General features: G+C 40.4%; 1 protein-coding gene across 1 annotated transcript; it reads right to left on the bottom strand.

The window, feature by feature from the left end:
• Positions 1–19: 19 nt before the first annotated feature.
• On the bottom strand, positions 20–24,972 carry Rbbp7 (RB binding protein 7, chromatin remodeling factor). Its single transcript, XM_020175891.2, has 12 exons — positions 24,647–24,972; positions 23,649–23,793; positions 18,230–18,375; positions 13,510–13,683; positions 12,126–12,241; positions 8,864–9,024; positions 7,699–7,825; positions 7,503–7,580; positions 6,626–6,702; positions 4,040–4,097; positions 1,569–1,679; positions 20–477 (listed from the first exon to the last, which is right to left on the bottom strand). The coding sequence occupies exons 1-12, from the start codon at positions 24,660–24,662 to the stop codon at positions 409–411; spliced, it is 1,278 nt and encodes a 425-aa protein (XP_020031480.1). The 5' UTR covers positions 24,663–24,972; the 3' UTR covers positions 20–408.
• Between the last annotated feature and the right edge of the window lie 512 nt (positions 24,973–25,484).

Raw genomic sequence — 25,484 nt, 5'->3', positions numbered from 1 at the left:
CTGAAAAAATTAAACAAAATTTATTTTAAAACTTTTATTTCTGCAAAGCCAATCAAGAAGTGTTGGAAGGAAAAAGTGAAAAAGTTATCCTTGCATATTTGGGAACTTGAGCAAGCACTTAGTTTGAGAAAATGAGGACTTAAAACAGTTGAATCAAAGGCAGTACCCTGCAACTTGTATTTTAAACCAAAAGTGATGTTCTTTCTTAAGCAACATTCCTTTTATCCCTAATAGCTACAATATGATACAGTACGCAACAGCTCACTTGAAAGTGCTAGAATCAGAGGGTGAAGAACGCCATAAGCCATCCCACTTAACATTTTCTACTATACAATGCCTTTTGGGCGCTTGACAAATCAAGCATTCATGTAGCATTACATTCAACAGAAACATCTTATACTTTGGGTTTTAAGATCCTTGTCCCTGAAGTTCCGATGTTGTGACATCTGACTCTTCATCATTGTAAATATTTTCAGCCTGGAGATGACAACCAAATAAATTCATAGATAAAACATCAAGGTTTTCTTTCACAAAATCATCTAAAAATAGAATTTAATCTGTAAATCCAGATTTTTGAGATTGTCAATGTGTTTCAGTGTTGTAAATTAAATGTGACACATGTTCACAGTAATTTGTTGGCTAATTTTATTTTTGCATTTTCCACTAAAGATTTCAAAACGGAAAAAGGCAGACTAGTATTTTTCTGTTGTGGTAGTACTGGGGTTTGAACTCAGGGACTGGCACTTGCTAGGCGGGCACTCTACAGCTTGAGCCACGCCTCCAACCCTTTTCGATTTCATTAGTTTTCCTGAGGTAAAAGTCTCAGTTATGTCTGGGGCTGGACTTCCATTCTCCTGTTTATGCTTTTCACATAGCTGAGATGACCAGGTGTGTGCCACCACAAAAGCTTTTTATTGGCTAAAATGGGGGCCTTGCAAATGTTTTTGCCTGAGTTGGCCTTAATTTATGATGCTCCTGCTCTTTACACCTCCTAAGTAGCTAGGATTATAGGCATGAGTTATTGTGCCCAGCTTGCAGGCTGCTATTCTTAAAAATTAATCCCATACATACCTCCCATGCACTTAATACTAAGTTTTCACAAATGTTTTCAGGAAGCATTGTAAATACCACTGAACAAGGAGTGATGACCCTCATATTTATGAAAGGCTTGGTCAACTCGGCACCTTAGAAATGTCAAGTATTTATTGCTCCTCATTAGAAAGCTCGGTACCATCTAAACACCTCGACATTTCCTTATTCTTCATGCCCTGTGGCATAGCAGAGACACTGGAGACACATCAGGGATGTCAAGACCCCAGTGGACAGAGTACAACATCGATGAAAATTCAGAGCAGATGCTATGAATCTGAGTTTACAGACATGTGCAAAGACTTCTCCCAACCTGAAAGCCAAAGTGCCAGCATTAAACTAAATGTTATTACGATACTTTAAAACTTTCCTTTTAAGTGTTTTCATGTGATATGCACATAAATAATGAAGCATTTCTATTACATTATGTCACTAGTAAATCTTTAAAGATAGTCCTGATGGAAAACATTTCAGCTCACCATTTGCCATATCTGCATGATGTTATCTTCAGACACTGAGCAAATGACCCAAGGCTCATTGGGGTTCCAGCTGAAGTCTGAAATCTTTGCAGTGTGTCCTCCATGAATAAACTGTTGAGAATAAAGTCTTGGTTTCATATCCTTTCCTATTGGTTCTAATACTTAAACATTTAAAATAGTGTTTAGATCATCAGTCTTTTATTGGGGGGGGGTCTGCCCCACAGTTTGAAGGGCATGTAATACACACTCCTTAACCCCCACACATTTTATTTTGTAAACTTTGAAATCTTCACAAAAAGGGACTGGTATGCCTTTCACCTAGATTCACCAAATGCTAGTATTTTGTGCCTACACACTGAAATGGCTCAGCAGGGGGTACACATCTAAGTTGTAGACAGGATATTTCATCCCTACCTTCTTCGGCCTGTGTCCTCTAAGGAAACGTTTCCTATATAACCATGATGCCATTTACATACTGAGTACAATGGCTTATAGAGTTAGGTGCAAATGTCTGAGGTGAGCCATTTCTAGCATGCCAGATCACATACTCTTTTGCACTGGGCCTACTTGAGGAGTCTCCTGTTTTTCCTTTTCTCCCTCTCCTGAAAAGAATGTACAGCTCTTATCCTTCCTTGATGTTTCCAAGGTACACACAACCTCCAGAGTGAAAAATTCCTGAACTCTACCTCGAGTCCCTCATGCAGCCCAAGCCAAGAAAGCTTCGCTAAGAAATGATGAAGGGGGCCAGTCTTACTTTCCATAAGAGACCCATCTCACGAGAAAGCATAAAAGTTAGGACTTAGAGGAACCAATTCTTTGCATGGACAAAAGTATTAGTGCATTGTTCTAAAAGTCAGGAAGTGACACTTTCCAACAATGTATATTACTTGACTCAGACAATGAAACTTCTGCCAATCAGAATGTTACCTAATCATTTTATCTCTACACTTGAGCAATGCTCCGAGTCCATTTTGCTCAGGTTATTGCTAGAGATGGGGTCTCAGGAACTATTTGTCCACCTGGCCTTGAGCCATAATCCTCCTAATCTCAGTCTCCTAAGTAGCTAGGATTCCAGGCATCAGCCACCAGTGTGCAGCTTTTATTTCTTTTTGAGATAAGGTCTCACTATGTAGCTCAGGCTGACCTCAAACTTGGAATCCTCCTGCCTCATCATCCTGAGTGTAGGGATTATAGGCAATAGCCCAATCTTAGAGATCACTAGCTGCCAGCAGCTATGAGGAAAGGATTGGGAGGTGATAGCTTCAGATCGTTTTTTGCAGGGAAGAAAATTGCCTATAATTCATTTGTGGAGATGGTTGTACAATACATGAAAGTTAAATTGTATGTGAAATATATGTAAATAAACCATTACCAGAATAAAGGAAGAAATAAGTGAAAATAATTGGACAGAAATATAAATGCCTTTTCTAGAACATACTTTAAAACTATGGAAGTTCTGCTCCACAATGCATTTTCAAAAAAAAAAAAAAATCACAATATCGAATAAAGTATCTAGACACTGCCAACTGGCTAGGCAGCAGTTGAAAATGTTTCGTTTTTGAAAGGGTCTCCTTATGAAGCCCAGCCTGGCCTTAAACTTGTGACCCTGCCTCGGCCTCCTGAGTTAACCTCAGCCATGTACCACCAAGCTTAGTGAGAAATATTCTTTAAGCAGCAATGGTGCAAATGCTGAACATGCTCATCTGAGGCTCCAATCACCCCTTTGCCACTTTCTGTGCAGAGCTGCTGGGTATGAGAACCAGCTGGCTAAGGAGTGAAGGGGGTTGGACAGTTTGTATAAACTGGGACTTAGCGAGCATATTCTGTGTCTCAAGGTTATCCGAGGGCTTCTTTATCCTTTAAAACACAAGGGTACCAAAAATTCGTACTGGTCTAAGAGCTAAATAAAACATATTTAGAGTGATAAATGACTGTCTGCAAAATGACTGAAGGGAACAAATGCTGAATGCAGAGCAAGGACAAAGAACCACTGCTAAGTCTGGCAATGCTTCATAGAAAAGTGATTTGAATGTAAAAATCAGGTTATTAAAAACTCTCCATACTGTTAAAATGCTGTTAAGTAATACTAACTAAATAGCAATGATACCCCTTCTCCCACCTCCAAAAAGCTCTCAAAATATTATAGATGAAACCAGGGAGAAATTATTATACATTATTTTCCAGTACCCCCCAACTATACCCACTGAAACATTTATAAAAAACTGGGCTCCTTTACTTGTTTTGATAAATGGCAAAGCCCAATCACAGTCCAACTTCCAGGACTTCTACTTTGAAACTATCTGCAAGGGTATACCATACAGCCATACCACCCTGAATACACTGATCTTGTCTGAAATTATCTGCAAGAACTAGAATTTGAAGCTATAATTTATTCTTGAGATAAATGGATCAATGCAAACAACCCAATCCATATATGACATTTCATTTTGCATAAGAAAGCTAATGCATACCAGGAGTTCTGGAGGTCCATCTTCTGCATCTTCTGCTGATTGTTCTTCTCCAATTTTACTATTAAAAAAGAACATAATGCTTTCATTACTTCAAATTCTTGAAGGATGAATGTACACTAAACCAGCATCAGCCCATAAAGTTCACCTAAAACATACATGTATACATTCACTCTAAAACCAAACAATCAATTAAGATTCTAATATCTGGTAGAAGGGTAGGATGTTTACTTTCTGGAAATGGTTTACATCTGTTCGTAATTGAAGCTGCAGAATGAAGAATTTCTGCTCCCAACTCAAAATTCCTTTGATATCTTAACTAGTGCTTATGATCTTAGAAAAGGTCAAACATAAAAAATCTACACATGAACTAATATGCAGCAGCCTCTACACGCTTTTGCATTCCAGGAGTGAAATGTTAACTACCCATCAGTAAACATAGAATGTATAAACCAAGAAAAGGTGTATATAGTGGGTTTTGGGATTCAATCTCACACAAGCCAGGTAAACACTTTACCACTGAGCGACACATCCAGTCCCCAAAGGAAAGGTTTTTGTTTTGAGACAGGGGCTCATTTTGCAGCCCAGACTGACCTTGTACTCAAAATCCTCCTGCCTCAGCCTCATGAATGTTGGAATTACAGGCATGAGTTGCCATGCCCAGCAAAATAAAGGTTTTTAAGCTGTTTCTTTCCTCTTAAAAACTTTCAATCCAGCTGGGCACCTGTGGCTCACACCCGTAATCCTAGCTACTCAGGAGACAGAAATCAGGAGGATCGAGGTTCAAAGCCAGCCTTTGACAAAGGGCTGGTGGAGTGGCTCAAACTGTAGGCCCTGAGCTCAAAACTCAGTTTCGCCAAAAACAAACAAAAAAAACAAAAACCACACACACAAATCCCCTTCTAATCCGTGAGTAACCTCATAGTGAAATCAAAGTTACGTTATCAGTATCAGTCCTATCTTATATGCAGCCTAGAAATTGAGTTTGCTAGTACCAACTCCAAAAACAATCGCCAAAAACCCACCCCAAAACCAGCCAAAGCTCAGTTTTCCAAGTGAGACTTTCCCCTTCCCATAAAACTAACCGAACCCAAACATATGAGATTAGTAGACAATTTTGTTTCTTCCATCAGGACACTTGGTAACACTTGCTGTATTTTAATACTGAATTTTAATATCAAGTTATAAATAAATTGCAAGAAATTCTACATAATGTCTACAAGTTATCAATACCTTTATAGAAAACTGAGATCGCCAGGCATCAGACTACAAATGTTGCTGTACCACTTTACACAACCACTAATAGTTTTGTTTTGGGTTTCTAATTTTGCTATTAAAATAATCTTTAAATAAAACAGAAGAATGCACTCAAACATTTGCTTTAAAGATTTTCAAACAGCAGAGTGCTTCTCTAGCAAGCACAATGCCCATTATCCCTTCCAGCATCTATCACGACAAGTTTGCCTAGTAAGAACCTAGAACTGACAAGCACTAGGTGGCTCACGTCTGTAATCCTAGGAGGCAGAGATCAGGAGGATCAAAGCTCAAAGCCAGCCCGGGAAAATAGTTCTCGAGACCCATCACAAAAAAGAGCTGATGGACCATCTCAAAGTGTAGGTCCTGAGTTCAATCCCCTGGACCACCAAAAAACACCTGATAATCAACAAGGCAAAAGGATGAGGCAAAAGGATCATGAGTTTGAGAACAGCCTGAACTACCAACACACACAAAGAAAAAGAACAAGAACATAAAATATGCATTAAATTTCAGTGTTTCTTCCATATTCTAAATTTAGTCCACTTCAAAGAAACAATACAAGTAGGAAAGAAGTTATTTTGGTAATTTTGTGATTTAAATTTAAGATGGCAACATCTTGCTGGGCATGTGTGGTAGTGCATGCCTTTAATCCCAGCTACTCAGGAGATGGAGATCAGGAGGATCTTGGTTCGTAGGTAGCCTGGGCAAATAGTTCATGAAGACCCTATCTTGAAAAAAACCCATGACAAAAAAGGGCTGGTGGAATGGCTCAAGGTTTAGGCCATAAATCCTGTTTTTTTAAAAAAAAAAAAAAAAAACCAAAACTCTGAGAAAGATTAAGATTAGTACTGGGCCAGATATGGTGGTTCACCTCTGTAATTCAGCACTTGGGAAGCTGAGGCAGGAGGATCTTGATGATGCCAGCCTGGGCTACACTGCAAGACCAGGTCTCAAAAGGTAACAAACAAAAAAACCCCCAAAGAGTCCTTTTGGTATACCATGAGATCCAATGAGACATGAACAGCTAACATTATTCCTTTCTACAGCAAGAATGTTTTCATTGCAATCATGTGGATGCAAAAACATGCACTAAGAACTTCTTGCCTCAATATCAATAAACAAATCACATCACAGAAGTTTATTTTATGGTCCATTTGCTGATTCACTTCTGTATTATAGAACAAAGACTCTTTAGGAAAGTACTTAAAAGTTATGTTAATTTCAGATTCACTGAAGTGAGATGAGCAAATTGCTTTTTTAGTTTATGAACTGTAACACAATCTGCCAGATTAGCATATTTATGCACTATCATGTCAGTGGATTCTAAATTACCTTAAATCCCACACATTCAGGCGACGATCAGTACCACTTGAAGCCAGAATAGTTTCATTATGTGGAGACCAGTGGACCTAGCAAGAGATATTTTGAAGACATATTTAACGAAACCCTCCTGGGTTTGTAGCTAGTGTTCTAACCGGTTATGTTTTCCCATCTCATGTTCTGTATCTACTTCTCACCCTCTCAAGTACTCTCACAGGACCTAGCTCCCCCTAACCTGCCCCTCAGGAAGGCCATACTCCCTTGTACTGAGGAACTGCAGTAAGGGTCCCAGTAAACTTATTCAGTCCCATAACCACCCAGCAATCTTTAAACTTTCCAATGAAGTCTATCCTAACCTATGCAAATCTCTATTAATCCACATACAAGACTTTTTTTTTCCTCCACTAGTGGATCCATCCAAATGGCACACCTAACTGAAGAATCCTTCCATTTCACTTTTTAAACAAGTCCTGTTTTGTAAGGATTTTTCTTCTACATTTGGACTACGGGCCTTTCAAAAAGATCTAAACTGTTTTCCACTAGCTGACTTATATAGTACACTCAAGAGGAGCTTAAGAAGCCCCAGCCACGCACCGGTGGCCCACACCTATAATCCTAGCTACTCAGGAGGCAGAAAACAAGAGGATAGCAGTTCGAAGCCACCTGGGCAAATAGTTTGCAAGACCCTCTCTTGAAAACACCCATCACAAAAAGGCCTGGTGGAGTGACTCAAGGTGTAGGACCTGAGTTCAAGCCCCAGTACCACAAAGAAAAAAAAAAAGGTTCCATGCCCACCCTATATAATATTTTTTAAAAATAATAAAAACCCTTCCTCCTGCCACCAAGTTACTAAAACCTAACACACAGACAACAGAAAACTGTCACATACCTGGAAAATTTCATCCTTATGAGATTCGAAAGTATGGAGTTTTAATTTTAAGTTACGCAGGTCCCACAAAGCTACAGTCTAAAGACAAAAAAACATGAAAATGATTTCTGTATTTTACATAAGGCCTTTTAAATATTTGATCAAAGAACAAAACAACTGGGTTTTGTAAACATCAAATAGGCAAAAAGTCTGAAACCTTATCCGCAGAGCCGGTTGCTAGGATGAATTCGCTGTAGGGATTGAACGAGAGGCAGTTGACCTCGGCGGTGTGCGCATCCACCAAGTGGCTCGGCTTAGAGGTTGTATTGGACCTGGTGTCCCATCTAAAACACAAAGGTACAAGGTACACAACACCCAAAGAGGATGCTGAACCTCCTAAACTTCTCACACATTCTTGCTTGGCTCAGTCAAAGCCGTGGTATTCTGCAGAAAGCTCTGCTATGCTCACCATTTTACAAAGACAACCACCACAGAGCTGGCAATTTGAACTATGACCACTAAGTGACATATTCTAAACCTTCAGGTAACAAACAAGGGATATTATCTCTGATTCCTCTTTTATTAGATTCCTAATTACCAATTATGTCAAGTACAAAGTACAGATCATGTAGAGAACAATGTGATCATTTGACAACTAGACCTGTCAAATTTTAGTACTCTGCCTTATTTATCTGATTGTAGTTTCTTCGTGAGACAAGTAGTGTTCTAGATGGTTTAACTCAGCCCATGGCTACACTCCCTGACCTCTAATGGAAGTTACTCTGGATTCTAATTCTACCCAGCATTTTTCTTCACATATATATAGCCATTTTTTTTGTTTTTCTTTTGGTAGTACTGGGGCTTGAACTCAGGGCCTCATGCTTGCTAGGCAGATGCTCTACCACTTGAGCCACTCTGCTAGCCCTTTTTTGTTGGGTATTTTCAAGATAGGGTCTCATGAACTATTTGCCTGGGCTGGCTTCAAACCATGATCTTCCTGATCTCTGCCTCCTGAGTAACTAGGATGACAGGGGGGAGTCACTGGCCTCCAGCCAATAAATTCTTGTTTTTTAAAGTAATGAACTGTGTTTATCCATACAACATAAGTCTTATGTAAAAAGGTTACCACATATAGCCATTAATTATATGTCTATTATACCTCATCTAAAACTATTTCTTGTAAGACCATAATATAACTTTCAAAAAAGGAATCAAGGGCTGGCGGAATGGCTCAAGTGGTAGAGTACCTGCCTAGTAAGCATGTGATCCTAAGTTCAAGTCCTGGTACGTCCCTGCCCCTCTCCCACACAAACACAGTCTATCACAATCACACATGGTCATTCGGATTATCTATCAGGATCTCACTGAACTTTCCACCTTACATCATAAGTTTCTGATCATCAGCAACAGATCCAAATAATGACTCATGCAGCAGATGCCAGGCCACATCCTCTACAACCGCAGAGTGGCCAGTAAAGATCGCTTTAGCATCCACAATTTTGCCTTCCTTTGGTCCTGCATTTATATCCCACAGGCAGACAGTCTAAGGAAGAAGGGGTAGAAAAAAACAAAAGCTATATGACACTGAATTTAAAGGCAAACAGCTTATTTTTAAAACCTCTTTATTAAAAACAAAACAATTTAACCAGATAAAAGAAATACAATTAAGGGAAAGGAAATATAAACAGGAAAAGGTGTGGGTGCAGCCTCCGTGATAAGATGCAGAAGAGAAGGGAAGGCTATATATTGTGGTGGGGAGAAGGAGTCTAGTGGCAAGCAGGGGATATTCAGGCTGTAGTTTCTACTAAAGTACTTTCAAACACTCAACTATCAAAAATCACTGAGATAACATAGTAAATCAGACAGCCAGGAGCTCATCCTAAAAATTCTCACTAGGTTGGAAAGATTGGGAATCAAACTGTTAACAAGGCTCTTAAAATGCAAAAGCTTTCTGGACAAATTTCTCACTACAGACATCAGGAGGTATGGTAGTGGAACGACCCTGGGCCAGGAACGCGTTCTGAACTATTATACAAGGTCAAAGCTTGGGGCCTGCAGACAGATCCCCATGGCAGGTGCCTCAAAACAACAGTGAGGGTTACCAGGCCTTCCTCAGGCCTCAAAGGTCACAGCAGTCCACAGACCATGAAGCTTCATGAGCAAAGTTTTCTCTTGATATCTCCTTCTAAGAGTTAAGAGCAAAATCTAAAGTTCTTATGAAAAAGTATCGTAAGCTATATGGCAATGATTCTCATTTAGTAATTCCTTTAAGGTATATTAGCACTAAGTAAAAATCCACTAACACTTGTGTTGGCCTCAATTCTTTTTAAACCCCCTTTTTTTTCGGGGGGGGGGGAAGGGACCGGACTGGGGATGCAACCCAGGGCTTTGCAGATGCCAGCCAATAGCTCTACCACTGGACTACACCACAAAACCCTTAAACTACCTTCTTATATGAAGGATTGCTGCAACAAAGCTACTTCTCATTAACAGCTACTTACCCAGTAACAAAAGGTTTTTTTACATAATACATGTGCCTTTAAGGTCTGTATTGCTACATACATACACTGACATACAATTTGCATGTGCCAAAGAGAAAGGAATGTGTAGCGTTCTTGTCACTTATCCCTGCTTCCAACCCAGAAAAAGCCTAGGAAGATTAGCATTAGCATTATGTCTGGCAGTTGGACAGTCCTTGGTAAATGTCAGCTATTATTATTACTAGTTAATTTCCAGTCTGGTCTTCTCAAATGGTACTAGTCATTAGGTTGCAGAGTACAGCCCACCTTTCCTTTATGGGAAACCATCCCATATACACTTACAAGGAAGCAGAGGAAAGCTTCCTTTTAGAAATCCTCAGATCCCTGTTTCTGTGGCGTCTCTGGCAGCTGAGCTGCAGAAGTGACAGTGGTGCCATCTATTGCCCCAGGATTTGGAATTGTGAACAATGGGAGAATCTGTTTTGATGATGAAGATGTGGAGGAAGCAACAGCCACTTTCCAGGATGGCAAGTGACATCCTCTCAGGCCTGATTTGGCTTGTGGACCTGGCCTCTTCTTTTTCAGAGCATTTTTCTAAGCCTGGTTCTCTAGCCATCACAGCAATTCTGTGAGCTTCTATACCCAATGTCATTCTGATAAACTTCTTTACTGTCAAATCAGCCAGAGCTAGTTTAGGCTGCTTGCAACTAAAAAATCTAGACAGGGCAATTATCTACTTGTGATATTTCAAATAGCTTAATGGAAATGGTGATCAACAAAAACAATGAAAGGCTGCCATATGACAGGCACAGAATACGCTAAGGAAGAAAACAAGGAATCTGCTGTCATGAAGCACTAACCACGGCTAAGTTACACGAGCTTTTAAAAGTCTTAGAAATCTCCTCTCACTTGGAATCATACCAAATACCTTTTGCTTATAGTAAGGAACCCATGACAGATGCTATGGTTAGAAGGGTACAAACATTGATTTACAATAAATTAACAAGATGGTCTTGCATTTACGTGGTGTGTTTAACTGTTAAACAATACTTTGTATTAAGGGTATCAAGACAATCTAATAAAGAAAGATTAGCATTTTCAACAAATGGTCCTAGAAAAACTGGACATTCACACTTGAAAAAAAATGAAGTTGGAACCTCTCTTGCAACATAAAAATCTACTCAAAATGTATGAAAGAGTAGGACACTGGTGGCTTACGCCAGTAATCCTCGCTATTCAGGATGATCGCGGTTCAAAGTCAGCCAGAGGGAAACAGTTCTTGAGACCCTAGCTTAAAAAAAAAATCTATCACAGAAAAGGCTTGGTGGATTGGCTTAAGGTATAGGCCCTGAGTTCAAACCCCAGTACTGCCCCTCTCCCAAAAAAAAAAAAAAAAAGAAAAGGAATTTTAAAAAGCACATGATACCACTTCACACCAACTAGGATGGCTACAAAGAAAGATAACAAATGTTGGTGAGGATACGGAGAAAAGGGAACACTCATTTGTGTCAGTAGCAACGAAAATGGGTGGCTACTCTGGAAAAGTTTGACAGTACTTCAAAAAATTGAACATTAGTGTTGCCATATGAACCAGCAACTCCACTTCTAGATAATTACCCAAGAGAAATGAAAACTGGTACCCAAATGCTCACAACATCGCTCAAAAAAGTTAATAACCCACGCATCTACCAAGTGATGAGTTGAATACTGCTCAGCCATAAAAAGGAATGAAGTACTTGAAAACATTATGTGCGAGAAGCCAGATAGGAAAAGCTGCTTATAATTTCCTTATGGGATATATGATGAAATTATTCTATAATTAGGGGCAATGGTTACACAACTTTGGAATATACTAAAACCCAATGAATTGTATACTTAAAAACTGAATGAAAACACAAGGGGCCTAGAAGTCCTCTTTTAGACAAGTCTTTTGCCCACCCCCTTCATTCTAAGGCTGCTTCAAAAGAGCTTTGTAAATTCCTAAGGATCCAACAGGGTAGCCTGAAAACCATTGCTCTAAAACGTGGGAAAATGTTATCACGATAATCAACAATGCTATCTTCGAGAACTTTTCAAGTTTTCAAGTGCTCCCCTCAGTGTAGAGCCATCTTGTGACACCTTAATTCTCAATATATGAGTACATTAGGAAGAAGTCAGTTCTCACATGGTCGTCAGATGCACTTAGGAGATGTCCACTCAAATTAGAATTCCAGGAAAGACCATAGCCTTCCTTCTGGTGACCTCTTAACCTAAGATCAGGATTACATTCTCCACTTGGGTCTAAGAGAAAAAGAAATACATTAAACTCCAAGTTGTCTGTCAGAACTAGTGAGCAAATTCTCAATCCTTCACTGAGTGAGCAATTCCACATGAATAAGGACTTCAACTGACCCACATAGCTTTGAAAAGCTCTTCTCTCTGCTTCATTTTCAAACTGAACCTCATGATCATGAAGTATTTGCTTTGGAAAACCTATCACTGTATTCGATACAGGAATTCTGAAAACTAGCCGGGAGTGTGGCTCAAGTAACACAGAGCTTGTTTAGCAAGCACGAGGCCGAATTCAAAAAGAATCACTGAAAACTAGAGCTACCCACAAATCTGTATAGTGGCAACTCTTTTAGAATTAACAATCTTATCCTCTCACCCCTGGGCAATTTTTAGTAATATTTCTAACAAAGCAGGTCTGGTCACTTGGCCTTAGGGTAGCCTGTAACCATAAATGACCCTTGGCCAAACTCTTGAGAATGTGACCTTTGGAAAGTTCTTGTCATTGACAAAATTAGGTATGCCCAAAGCATCAGGACATGCTGTAGCAACTTGTTAAGACTTGTAGGATTGTTTAGCAAGAATTCAAGATGTATCCTTCATTGTTAGTGTCCTGAATTTTCATTACCACAGTTGGTCAGAGAACAGAATTGGCCCATGTAACTAAACCTCCATAAAAACTCTAGACCCTAGGACTCAAACAGGCTTCTCTAGGCAGCCACTCAGATCATGTTCCTATTATCTACTATTATAGAAAAAGCATGTCTTATGTGGCTCCAGAGAGGAAGGACTCAGAAGTCTGTGCCTGACCTCTCTGGAGGGCTATCCAACTATGTCTATCTTTTTCCTCCTGCTTTTGCTCTGGGACCCTTTGCTGTAATAAACCTTACCTGTGAGTATAAGCTAGGGCTTTCTAGCAAAACTCTAAACTTGATGGTGGTTATGAGACTCCCAAAACAATATATAAACCTTTAGATATTATAGAATATACTACTTTAGCAAGGACCTGGGTTCATTCCCCCAGCACAGAGGGGGGAAAAAAAAAAACACAAACAAAACCTTAAGAACAGCCAAGCACCAGTGGCTCACACTTCAAAGCCAGCACGGGCAAAAGTTCACAAGACCCTATCTTGAAAAACTCCCATCACAAAAAAGGGCTGGTTGAGTGGCTCGAAGGTGTAGGCCATGAGTTCAAGCCCCAATACCGCCAAAAAAAAAGTATAAACGTTACCATTTTGAATAAAAACACTAAGCAATGGCCTAACTGTATTATTACATACCTGGTTTAGCAGGGTGTTTTGTATAGTCAAAAACCAACACATCAGAAGATGGTGTTTTTGTAGCAATGATGTGAGGATTCTGTGGCATGTAACGAGCACGGTTTACTTCTCCTTCATGATTAATTTTAATTTCACATTCAATTTTTCCTGTTACAGAACCAAAGCCACCAAATTCTAATGTAAGGAGAAAAAAAGAAACACATACACTTAGGAATAAAATTCGTAAGACACTTATTTTAATCCCACCCAGATTTTACCTTGACAAACTATAAGACAAATTGATGAGATGCAGAGAAAAACCCCAAAATGTGGGCCACTTGCCTCTTGGAATTAATTTATTCTCAAAAGTCCATTAGCACTGGAAAATATTGAAAGCTATATCTTACAAAAGTTAATTCAGTTCCATAATTAAAAACTAGCCTCTTTTAGTTATAATGGTAAGTTATTTACAATTATTTCAAAAACCCACATAACAGACCAAATACAATTCATTAGAACTGCTGTTTCATCAAAACAGAAAGTTTTGTGAAATACCATGGCGAAACCCCTTTGATTAATATGCATTTTAAAAATATGAAGACCAGGAATATAAAACAGGTCCTATTAGGGAATCGGTACTAGAGGCAGGGGGAGGATAAGTCTGGAGAGGGGAGTAGGGTGAATATGTTCAATATACTGTATATACTTGTATGAATACAGAACAATGAAACCTGTTGAAATTGTTTTAAGGGGGGGGTGATGGAGGGGTGAATTTAACCAAGGTACATTGTAAGCATATATGGAAACATGACAATGAAACCCCCTGTACAATTAAATCTCTACTACTAAAAGTGTTTTAAAAGTAATAATAGTTTCATTCTCTAGAATATCAACACTCATCAAGTATGCAGTGAGAAACATTCTCACATCAATGCTGACCAGCCCCACTGATCCCTAAGTTACACATACACACTGGGCCTGCTAGCATAGTTGGCTCAACTGCTTGTGCAGTGCCAAGATTAAAATAAAGGGGGGCTGATCTCTCCATCTGCTACTTAAATAAGACTTTAGTGTTATGGTCATGAAAAAGTCCTTGTAAAGTAACAACCCTACATATAAAGTTCAATTCTGCAAAGTAGCAAAATGTTAGCACAAAGAATTCAAGTAGAGAACACCTAAGTGAACAGCAAACAAACATTTTCTTTTTTGTGCATGTAGATAAAAATTTGAATCAGTTGCTGAAACTTAAAATACTAGCAGGCTTCACATTGTAATTCTTATTCTTTCTGATACTGCCTCCTTTGTACATCCCTTTTTAGTTCACCCTGTATCTTGTTCAGGGACCACTAACTCAAAACGCCTAATGGAGGCAGGCAAAAGAAAGAAAATAGGCAGCGGCCTGGAGAAAACATACCAAAAAGAGCAAACAGTTTCTCATTTTTAGCCAGTTCCTATGTGGGTATGTTTAATGAACACTGGCCCCTATGTCTTTTTTTTTTCCCTTCTTCAGTTTTTTGAGATAGGTCTTACTGTGTAGCTCAAGCTGGTCTCCAACTTGATCCTCTTGCCTCAGCCTCCTGAGTGCTGGGATTACAGGTATGTACCACCATGCCTGGCACCCTTGTATCTTTTTTTTTCTTTTTTGGTGGTACTGGGATTTGAACTCAGGGCCTTATGCTTGCTAGGCAGGCACTCTACCAGCCTCACCCTTATGCCTCAATATCAGCATCTAGCCATTCTTCTCTGTGGCAAACAGTTTATTATTTCAGTGTGGCTGAAAACCATAACCCATGCCACACAATTACTTTAAAGCTTCTCTACCCACTACTTTGACACTATACCCAAAAGCACCCATTTCCCTGTAATCACTTTCCATTTCTATCCTGTAAATGAAAGAAGTATGCTTCAGTCTTCGTGACTACCCATCCTGCCTCCAGGTAGGTAGTGCATCGTTTATAGCCCCAGCTATTCCAGAGTGTGAGAGGTAGGAGGATCACTTAGGATTTCAAGACCCCATCTTAAAAAACAAAAAAAACACACTACCCTATCTTCTGGAACTGCTCCAAACCTAAATCCTTCCTTTCAATCTCTCATTCCCATAGATTCCAGGGGTTGGTTCTAACCTTTCTGGTACAAAGACACTCAAGCTGCCCAAATCCTTTAGCTAAAAAACAACATGAATGGCTCTCCTTTAACAGAAAAAATTAAAAGCCAGAGGCATAGCTCCAGCAGTAGAGTGTTTCTGCAAGAGCAACACAATTTAAGAGCCAGGCTCAATGGAGCACTCCTCTTAGTCCAAGGTACTTGGGAGGCTGAATGGGAAGATCAAGTGAGGCCTGGCGTTCCTCCTGACTGTCTCCTGAGTGCTGGAATTATCACCATGCACAGGCTCAAAAAATGTTTTAAATAAAATAAGCTAGGCTTCAGGTAGAATACACTTTGAGCACAGGGTTTTGTTTTCTTAAATTCCAAAACATTTGGAAAAAAAATCACTATCTTAATGATCATAATATCCATTAAAAAACATGACTTGGACTGGGGACACAGCTTAACTGTACAGTACTTGCCTAGTTAGTATGCATCAGACCCTGGGTTCAATCCCCAGCATCATTAAAAAAAAAAAAAAAAACATACCATGACTGAAAATTTAAAAAGCTGTTAGTCAAGTGTGTTGGCACCTGCCTGGAATCCCAGCACAGACTACAAAGTAAGACCTTGTCTTACCTTCACCACTCCCCAAAAAAGGCGTAACTGTGAATTATTTCGGTCACTTGTTAGAATATAGGCTATCTTCAATAATTTAAAATAGCCATATAATATGTACCTATATATACACACACACTATATATATATAGCAAACAGTTAAAACTGAAAAATATTTCAGCCATAAATGGCTAAAAGCTACTTAAAATTTTCTGATTGTAACAGTATTTACAGAAACAATGCATCAGAGGTTATAGGGGAAAAACTATAAATTGTGAGACTGGTAAAATGGATAAATTACTTTGGATAAGTCATATTAACAATGAATACATACATCATACAACTCAGCAATTTCAATAGTAGAAATCTTATTTTAAGAAAAACTTTTAACACAAATATTGAAAAATGTTATACTCTCTCTACAACAAAATTAGAAATAAGGGCAAAATAGTTTCTGCTGGGTATTGAGGCGGGGTGGGGGGGGAGGGCGGAGTGGGTGGTAAGGGAGGGGGTGGGGGCAGGGGGGAGAAATGAACCAAGCCTTGTATTCACATATGAATAATAAAAGAAAAAGGAAAAAAAAAAAGAAAAATGTTAATAAAAAAAATCTTACTTTGGGAGTAGCTCAGTGGTTAAGTGTTTGCCTAGCATGCATGATACCCAGGGTTCAATCCCCAGTACCGCAAAAAAAACAAAAACAAAACTTACTTTGAATGAAACCTGTTTAAATTGTTCCAAGAAGGGGAACGGGATTAGGGACAATAATGGAAGGAGTTAATCTAATTAAGATATAAACACATATGTAAATGTTACAATGAATCCACCCTGTACAACTGTTGAATGCTAATAAAAAAGTCATCTTTGGTCTGGGGTATGCCTCAAGTAGTACAGTACTTACCTAGTATCCCAGTACCACCACCAGTACCACCACCACCAAAAAAAAAAATCTTTCTTTTTAAAAAATTTAAAATTAATCAAGCAGGTCTGGTTCCTTAGCTCTTGCACTTTGAGGGACACCAACAGCGTTACTGACCCATGACCAACTCCTGAGAACATGGACCTCAGAATGTTCTTCATGTCATTGATGGACTGATTTTGTGGTGTACACCTGGAGCAGCAGACCATGCTGTACCAGTTTGTCAGGGTTGCTTTGCACAAACATCAAGATTGATATGCACGTACTTTTATTACTGGATCCCGACTTTTAGTTGTCATGGCTGGTGGCCAGCAGGATATGCCTACGCAACAAGTCCTCCAAAAGAAGCCTCAGATCTGGAGACTCAAATGGGCCTCCCTGGGCAAATACTCCACACATGTCCTTATAGCTTGCTGCCACAGAGAAAACACATCTTGTGTGGCCTTGGATGAGACTTGTGCCAGACCTCCCTGAACTCACAAATGCATATCTTGTTCCTGCTGTTTTTGTTCTATATTCTTTACTGTAACAAACATAATTTGCTATTGAATTTTATGAGTTCTTCTATCAAAAATTACCAAACCCAGAGTGGTCATGTAGTGTGAATACCAAAACGGGAGTATTTGACATTTAAAAAAAAAAGTTAATTGCTTCCTGAATTAATTCTACCACTCCTGTGGTGCCTCTCCCCTAACACCCAACAGACAAAAGCATCACTATTAACTGTTTGGTATATATGCTTAATTTTTCTGCGCATGCCAACACATATTATTACTTTTACCAAAATGGACTGTAATTACACACACCATCCATTCACTTACACCTTTACATACCAGTGCACATAGATTCTTCTCATTCTTATTAATTGCTGAGTAGTATTTCAAACATACCATAATATGCTTAACCAATTTCCTATGACCCCACATCAGGTTTGCTAGATTGATCCTAATTTTGTAACCCTGAAAATAATGCTCAAGAGAAATCCTGGCACACACATGAGTAGCTCTGTAGGATAAAGTCCTAGAAACTATACTGCTGAGCCAAAAGCTAATACTGTAAGTGCATGCTTTGAAAGATGCATAGTCCTTTTGACATCAATATTAGAATGTATGGTATACCTACCACCCTTGTCACTGTCACAGTGGGAAGCATCAAACTGTGCATCATCATTGGGAATATGAACTCGAGCAACCACCAGATGATTCTGCTCATCAGATGTATGAGTCCCCAGCACTAGCCAATGAAGGGCATAATCCTTTCCTTCTGGTCTGTTTAAGAAAGAAAATAAGTCACACTAATCGCACAGGAAATCTTCAGTTGCTAGCAAATTCAGTCTGGTTCCCTCAAAATACATTTAAATTCCTTTAGCAACTATATGCTGAGCATCAACTACAAACATCCCCACATGTTCAAATGTAAGGAAGTATTCTAATCATAACCTGCAGAGGGTTTGCTTCTTTCCTAAAGAACCACCTCCTCTGCCTCAATTATCAAACATGCGTAGCACCTTTTCTAGAGCAGGATTCTGGGGAAGGTAGGCCCAACTCAGAAAACAAACATCAACACAACAGTCCACCACTAATCGCTATACTCATATATTCTGACTTCCCACCTAAAAAAATATCTTCTGCCCATAGTTCCATTTTAAAATCCTAGATGCTTCTGAGTTCCACAAAACCAAGGTATAATGGAAAGAATAAATTACCGAGTCACAAAAATTTGGGTTTAAATCCTGGTTCAAACAACAATCAGCTACGAATGCTTACTTCAATCACAACCTCCCTGGGGCCTCAACTTCTTCACCTAAAAATAGGCTTTAAGTGCAAGTGGCACAATGTGAAACAAGTTGTTTATGATAGCTGAAGTTTATGAAATGGACATTCTCTGTTTTACCAAGGCTTTTTTGTTACTTTGTTCTGTGGAAACTCACCTTGAAGCTGAAGAACTTGGCAAGTGCCTCTTAGCACTCTGGTCTAAGCAGTGATTTTTGCTTTCTTATCTACCAATAATTCTTCCCCATTTGTATTATTTAGAATAGCAATTTTCAATATGTTCCATGGTCCCACCTCAGGCAAGGAAGACATAAGTTAGGGTTCTAGGCCCCAAACACCAGACAAATTAGGCCATTTATGTTTGTTTCTAAATTTCAGTTGTACAAAGGATCAGTGATTTAAAAAAAAAAAAAAAGGTTTGGAGGTTAGGTGTAGGCATGTAATTTAGTCATTACTTACAAAATACAAAATGAAATTTTATCAGGATTTGGCTTATGGTAAAACAGAACACATACAACTCCAAAAATAGGTAGCCACAGCTAAGCAATAGCAACTTGTGGGGTGGCGGAGTGGCTCAAGTGGTAAAGTACCTACCTAGCAATCATGAGGCCCTGAGTTCAAACTCGAGTATGGCCAAAAAAAGAGAGAGAGAAGAATTAACACCTTGGTTGGGGGGGGGGGGAGGAGGACCAATTGATCTTAGTTGATGTATGCACACTAGGAAAAGAATATTATGTGGCTATCAAGAAAGGTAATTTCATCTTAAGACAGTCTCAATATAGGAGATAATGCACTTATTTTCAACAGGCAAAAATCACATTCAGAAAACTAGGCTCTAAACAATGTACTTTAGGAGTAGTTGGGCAAAATGATAACTTTACAGAGAATAGTGGCTTAAAATGAAAGGAAACAAATATATCTCACAGAAAATATTTGTAAAAACAGGGATGCTTGAAAGGAGGCACCACAGAGCAATGATAGAGCTGACCTAACTGACTTGTTTGGGGGAGGGAAGAAAACAAAAGACAAGACAATTTGTTTTTAATGGGCTTAAGCAGGAAAAGTAAGACCAACAGATAAAAGTGACAGGCAGACATAATTTATCATAGGACCTTTCTAGGGGCACTGTCCCAAATGGACTAAGGATCTTAAAAATTCCTCAACTCAAATTCAATTATCCCAGTTTCTCCTAACTTGATTATCATATGAGGATTTTTTTTCTTCCAAGATTTATTTTATAAACATGCAGGAAAAGTTCTAGTTGTTTGCTTTTGGTCAAATTACACAATAACTATCTGCCTTGCTATTCTCAAGATTATCAAAAATATATTCTCCATTGCTAGATCACCTTTATCACCTTTTTTCCCCTTTTTGCAGTACTGGGCTTTGAACTCAGGATCTCAGGCTTGCTAGGCAGGTGCTCTACCACTTAAGCCATGCCTCCAGTTTTTCTTCTTACTACAAATCCTTTTATCTCCATCATTAAAATACAGTCTATTTTCCTAAACTACTCAACATGACATTTTTCTACAATACAGGACACATCTAAAGGCTGCAGAAGCACTAATGGTAAAAGAGCCTATCCATTCTCAGTACCAGAATCCATTGACTCACTAATTCCACTGCTAGGATATTTGCCCAACAATCACAAAAAAATGTGCTCTACTTCAAGATTACTCTCAGCAGTATTAAGACTGAAAACTACCTAAATATTGACAATAAGGAATTAGTGATTATACGTAGTGTCCTTAAAAAGGGGTATGCCTAAGCATGCTGATAGGAGAAAGGCTCCAAAATACTGGCATAAAAAAGTCAAGTGAATAACTTACTACCATAAAAAAGATGAAGATCTATGTATGCATTTCTACATGCTAGCAGGATAAGAAATTGAAAACAATACCTGCCTGTTATGAGGAAAGAAATTAGGAGAGTATGTGACATGACACAGAGGGGACTTATTTTTCACTCTATGCACTTTTGTACTGCCTAAATTTGAAAAATTACAAAACTTTTAAGGACAACAGCTCAGAAAGCCCAAGTGATCAGTAGGAAGCAAGTTAAATATAGGCAGAAGGGCATATGAGGAGGAGTAGGGTTTAATTCTTTAATAAGCCAGGCAGCAAGAATAGTCAACATTTCTATGGTTCCGTATGGTGATAAAACAAACCCTTTGTACCCCAAAAATGGAACTCTGCAAAGCACTACATAGCTGTCCTCAATATCCAAAAAAGCAGGGTGCTTGGCATTTTCTTGCATTCTCCAAGCCACTGAACATCCCACAACTCAATTCCACAACTTCTTTGCATACAAAGAACACCGTAACATACAATTTAAGTATTTTCTGTAAAGTTCTTAAATGTTAATATTAAAAAAAAAAGCAACCCATCTGGACTAACATATAGAACTCCAAGTTCTGAAAATCTGAAATGCTCTAACATTGGAAATTTGTTCAGTGTCAACATCAAGCTACAAGTAGAAAATTCCACACTTACCTCATGTGACTGGTCAAAGCACAGTACTAAAAATATTGTATAAAATCTTTTGGATTCCACCCCCAACATCTCATTAAGTATATGCAAATATGCCAAAATCCAGGAAAAAAAAATCCAAAATCCAAAGACTTTTGGTCTCAAGCATTTTAGATAAGGGATACTCAGTCTCTATTATGTTTAAAACCTTTTAAGCAAAAATAGGTAATTTAAAAAAAGTAGTTTTCATTGAAATTCAATTGAAAAATCAGTTATTTCAATCCTCACAAATTGTTTCTGAATAGGAAGAAGTGGGAGAATCCAGCAATCACTACTTAACTGTGTTCTGATTCTGCACAAGGCACTTTAACATGCAGGACCTTATTTAATTCCCCTCAGGTGTGGGCAGTTGGTACTACCAGTATCTCCACCAACAGTCCAGGCAACTCAGGGATAGGGAAACTGAACTTGCCTTAGTTCACAAAGCTAATAAACAGGATTCAAGCCCAGGGCTCTAACCTTAAAGTCTCTGCTCTTTGCCATTATGCTCTAAGTCAAAAAGATCCAAAAGGATAAATTATTAATAAATAAATCTTAAATGTGATTAGCCTGAAAAAAAAAAAAAAAGGCAATTGCACACAAAACTCCAAACCAGAATGTGAATACCCTCAAGTATGATGCTCAATCTGTTGTTTTGACACAGGGTTTCATTGTGTAGTTCAGGCAGGCCTTTAACTTGCAAGCCTCCTGGTCAAACAGATCTTAAAATAAATTGAGTTGGGCATGGTGGGCATACACTTGTAATCCCAGCTACTCGGGAGACAGAAGGATCTTAAGTCCGAGGCCAATCCTGGCAAAGTTAGGGAGACCTTATCTCAAAAATGAAATAAAAACAAAAGAGCCTCACACACACAAAAATCTGTTCAAAGGGATGGGGGCGTAGCTCAAGTAGTACAGTGCAACAAGTTCAAACCCCAGTACTATTTAAAAAAAAAAAAAAGAAACCTGCTAAAAAAAAATTCATAAAGTCTTTGAGGTAGGACTGGTGGAGTGGCTCAAGTGGTAGAGCACCTACCTAGCAAGTGTGAAGCCTTAAGTTCAAACCCCAGTACCACCAAAAAAAAAAACAAAAGTCTTTGGGGTATAGTTTGATGGTTACAATGCTTGCCTAAGCATGCACCAGGACTGGGTTTGACCCCCAGAACAATAATAACGAAAAAACCTGAAACAACAAAAAAAGTCAATGCCTAGATATTTTTATTATCCAGCTCTTTCAGACCCCTCCCACATTTGTTTGCATTTACATTTTTTAGAACTACAATCAAAGCCCCTATCTGTAGGTAAGTCAATGTTCACATATAAATCTGGCTATTGTTTTATATAAAATTAACTTACCCTTATTTTTGTAAGTTGCCACAAAAATCCCTTCTGTATCAGCTTGATTTAACTCATGATATACAAATTCAATATACTTTTAAAGCACGTGGCCATATTCCTATTACAAGAGGTAAAAGCCTAAGAGAAAGATAATCTGATGTAGGTGTTGCCTTGATTTGGGAGCCAACTGGTCTGGGTTGGTTAAACTGAGCAATCCTCAGTTCTGTGACTTGGGTATAGTATTTAACCTCTGTTGCCTCATTGGTAAATCAAGGATGGTAAAATGTACCTACATCATAGTAAGGATTAAACCAAGTAACAGGATTTAGAACTCCTCAGATGTTTCAGGTCCTCTTTTAAATGCTCAACACATGTCAGCAATTATGAGAAATTTTAAATTACCTGAGAAGTATAGTTTTTGAAGATTAACAGCAATTTCAAACTGCATTCCTTCCCATACTATCAACCAGTACCACCACCTTTTCTTTGGTCAATTGTTGACAAATTCTTTTTCCTTTTGCTAATAACAGCACACTCATTTTGGGTGTCGCTAAATGTATATTCATTTTGCAAAACTTCACCAAACCATATACTTATTATTTGTGCACTTTTCTGAATGTAAGCTATTTTTCAATAGTTTTAAGTATGTATTTTCTGGGGTCCAGAGAAGTGCTTATCTACACTTAAGCCCAAGTAATATCAAATAAATCCAGTATTTCCTACAAACAGGATTGATCTCACAACAAATTATCTGTCCCTTTTAACACCACACTTACATGACAGAAGTCATGTCATCACAAAAACTATCTGCCACCTCACCCAAGGACTAAATGATTACGTTTATGTTCTATGCATAAACCTAAACTAGGAAATTCAAAACAACAGTCAAATTTATGCAAAATAAAAGTTGCCAGAAACCCTTACTTAGTCACTTCAGGAAGCCACTGAACAGTAAGACTGGGCCACTGAAGAGCATGGGTCATAACCAGGTCATACAGAAACGGTGTATTCTTCTTCCAGATTTTATATTCTTCATTGATGACACGCTCCTCCACAGTATCTTCAAACACTGAAATTTGGAAAAAGCCCATACAATTAAGTTGCTGAGAGGAATCCAAGTCAGAATCTGTACACAAATACTGGAGGTCACCTCGAGATGGCCACACCTATTCTTTCCTCTTAACCTATAACGTGGACACGAGCAACTAATTGCTCTTCCAGAACGTGGAGAGAATACTAACACTGGAAGCTTATTTTTCCACTTTCGGGATCAGTAGCTCCTGATCCCAGTATAAGGAACTGGGTCATTAATTGCACGAACATCGTTATTGTTTGGACTGTTAGGGCTGTTCGCACCTGTTCTAAGATGACCTATACGTAAAGGGGCTCCACGACCCACTCAGAAAGGCAGTTCCACGTGTAGTAGGAACCCGTAGGCCTGCTTCCTCCATTCCACCTCCCCCCAGCCCCCGCCCGGAGAGGCCCCAGTTTCCACGACGCCAGCGTCGGCAGCCATAGGCCGGCGGACTCCAGAGCCCCCCCAGACAAGGGCCGCGACCCCGTGGCGGACGACGAGCACGCGCGGAAGGAGCCGCCCTGCTCGTTTCTCCGCGGTGACCGCCTCCGCCCGGGGCTGAGGGCGCCGGAGGGAGCGAAGCTGCCAAAGGAGGGTGGGGGGAGGGGGGGCCTACCCCTCGGCCCCGCGCCCGGCTCCGGAAGTACTCGGAGCCCTCCACCAGCGGCCCCTTCCCGCGCAGGCCCCTCAAGGCGCGCGCCCAGCCTTGCGCCCAGCCCCGCCCCCTGCTCCTCACGCCAATTCGCGCCTTTCGCCGGCGCGTGCCGCGGCGGCCTCGCGCGCCCGCCGCCGCCCGCCGCCGCCCCCCCCCTTAGCTCAGCGCGCGCCACCCGGCAGGGCCTCTTACTCTCTTTACTCGCCATCTTGTGTCGGGTCGCTCGCCCCTCGCTGTCGCCTCGGACTCCTCTCGCTAGCCAAAAGCAGCCCGACCGCTGGAGCTCCTGCTTTTCCCAGGCGCGTCACACGCTCCTGGCTCTCAAAGCGTGAGCTCCGTCTCGCTGCTCGGGTGCTCCCCAGGCGTCGCGTCCTTCGGTCTTTGCCTCCTCCCCGCTTGCGGGTACCGAGGTCTGAGGCGCTCCTCTCGCTCTCTCTCTCTCTCCAAACTTGGAACGAGACTTTTCAACCCGCGCCTCACAGCCCGCCCAGGCAGCTGAGCGCAGGCGCAGCTGCCCTGGGAAAAATGAGCGGCGGTAGAAGGGCGGGCCTGGGAGCCAACGGCTGCGCCGCGTCAGCCAATGGCGTGCGGCGGGCGGGTTTCACGCGCGGTTCGGAGGCGGGCCTTTGGGGAGGTGGGTGGGGCGTTCCGCGGCAGGAAGTTAGTGAGGCGCAGGCGCTAGAACTTGCCCGGCGCTCCCAAGGCTGACCGCGGGGGTGGATGGGGGCGCGGGAGGGTGGGGCGAGTGGAGGCGCGGTGTGCTGGCTGCACGGGGGCTGGGAGCCTCACGGCCGAGCAGCCTTGGGGCCCGCGGGGCGTGGTCGCTCGAAGCTGCCCAGGCGCCGCGGTGGGGGAGGGGTGCGGGGAGGCTGCAGCCGCCTTGGCCAAACGAAATCTCAGAGCGAGAGAGGAAAATGGTTCCTGTTCTCGAGAGATTACAGTGCTCTCCAAGTCTCCCGATAATCACCGACACGCAGGTCTCTGCACCCCGCAAACGATCCGGTCCAGCCGACTGGCCTTTGCTGGTTCC

This window comes from Castor canadensis, chromosome X (genome assembly GCF_047511655.1).
Source record: "Castor canadensis chromosome X, mCasCan1.hap1v2, whole genome shotgun sequence".
Classification (NCBI taxonomy): Eukaryota; Metazoa; Chordata; class Mammalia; order Rodentia; family Castoridae; genus Castor; species Castor canadensis.
Note: the sequence above shows the minus strand (reverse complement) of the source record. Positions and strands in the feature narration are given on the sequence as shown.